This window comes from Penaeus monodon, chromosome 28 (assembly GCF_015228065.2).
Source record: "Penaeus monodon isolate SGIC_2016 chromosome 28, NSTDA_Pmon_1, whole genome shotgun sequence".
In the NCBI taxonomy this organism is placed as follows: domain Eukaryota; kingdom Metazoa; phylum Arthropoda; class Malacostraca; order Decapoda; family Penaeidae; genus Penaeus; species Penaeus monodon.
In genome coordinates this window covers 27870516-27871531 of record NC_051413.1, presented here as the reverse complement: position 1 = coordinate 27871531, position 1016 = coordinate 27870516, and the positions used below count along the sequence as shown (strand labels likewise).

General features: G+C 38.7%; 1 protein-coding gene across 1 annotated transcript in view; it reads left to right on the top strand.

The window, feature by feature from the left end:
- LOC119591133 overlaps positions 1 to 194 on the top strand; it is a gene marked incomplete at its 5' end in the record, with an annotated part of 6182 nt that extends 5988 nt beyond the window's left edge. The window contains one exon of the mRNA XM_037939846.1: positions 99 to 194. Coding sequence (XP_037795774.1) covers positions 99 to 194 — 96 coding nt within the window. The remainder of the gene's footprint in view (positions 1 to 98) is intronic.
- Between the last annotated feature and the right edge of the window lie 822 nt (positions 195 to 1016).

The window sequence follows — 1016 nt, the reverse complement described above, 5'->3', positions numbered from 1 at the left end:
ATAAATTCGTAGAAACTGTTTCGATTTGCCTTGATAGAATAAAACAATATTATCATTCACATCCCACATCTTCTTTGTTGATTTTATTTCTTTATTAGAACATAACAAAGCTGCGACATTATAGGCATTATCACCCAAAGCTGCACAGAACTCTGAAGGGACGACACAATACTCGTATAGACCTTGATTCCTAGGACTTCATTCGGATGTTTGCTTACGTGGGCACTAAGTTTGCTTCCTTGGTAGCGTGATTCGGTCAGTCCATTAATACATAAGGAAAGATCATGCGAAAATCCAAAATTTGACGAAAAAAGTGCTATGTGATAGGGCCTTTATACCGCCATATGTGAATGGCAGCGCGGTCGCCAGTTCACCAGCTGATACAAAATTTAGCCAACCTCATTCCGTGCTGTGTAGCTGACAAAACCGAGTGTAGCAGGTGTGATGACAAAAAAAGATACACGTTATAACACTATGCAGTGTAGGGATACTTATGATCAAATGGGTATTTATGATGATTAGATATACGCGTAATTATAAGTGAATAAATATCTAAATCAAATGAGTAGGTGTGAATAATTCAATCAATATTACGGAATGCACAAACAAGTGGTTATGTAGTGGAAAAGTCACGTAACAAATGTAAATTATTCATCACGAAAATAATAGACAGACAGACTATATCAACCGAACCATATTTGCAGTTCCTGTTTTGAGCAGGTAATTGTTAGAGCTTGGTTGCCAGTGTTACCAAGGCCACCTCGTTACATAACAGCTGAGAAATATCGCTCCCCAATGTGATGGGGCTATCTCGCAGTTCTGGGGAGGCCTTGATTGTGACTAATAATACAGGTGACTAATAATACAACTGCATACTTGTCCGCCATGTCGATTTTGCATGCCTGAAGAGAAATAAACTATTCACTCGCAGCATGCTGTCCAGCAAGCTGTAGCAGTGTATGATTGCGCAAAAAGCTTATTTGTCAAGTGCAAATACTAACGTCAAAATTTGTTCT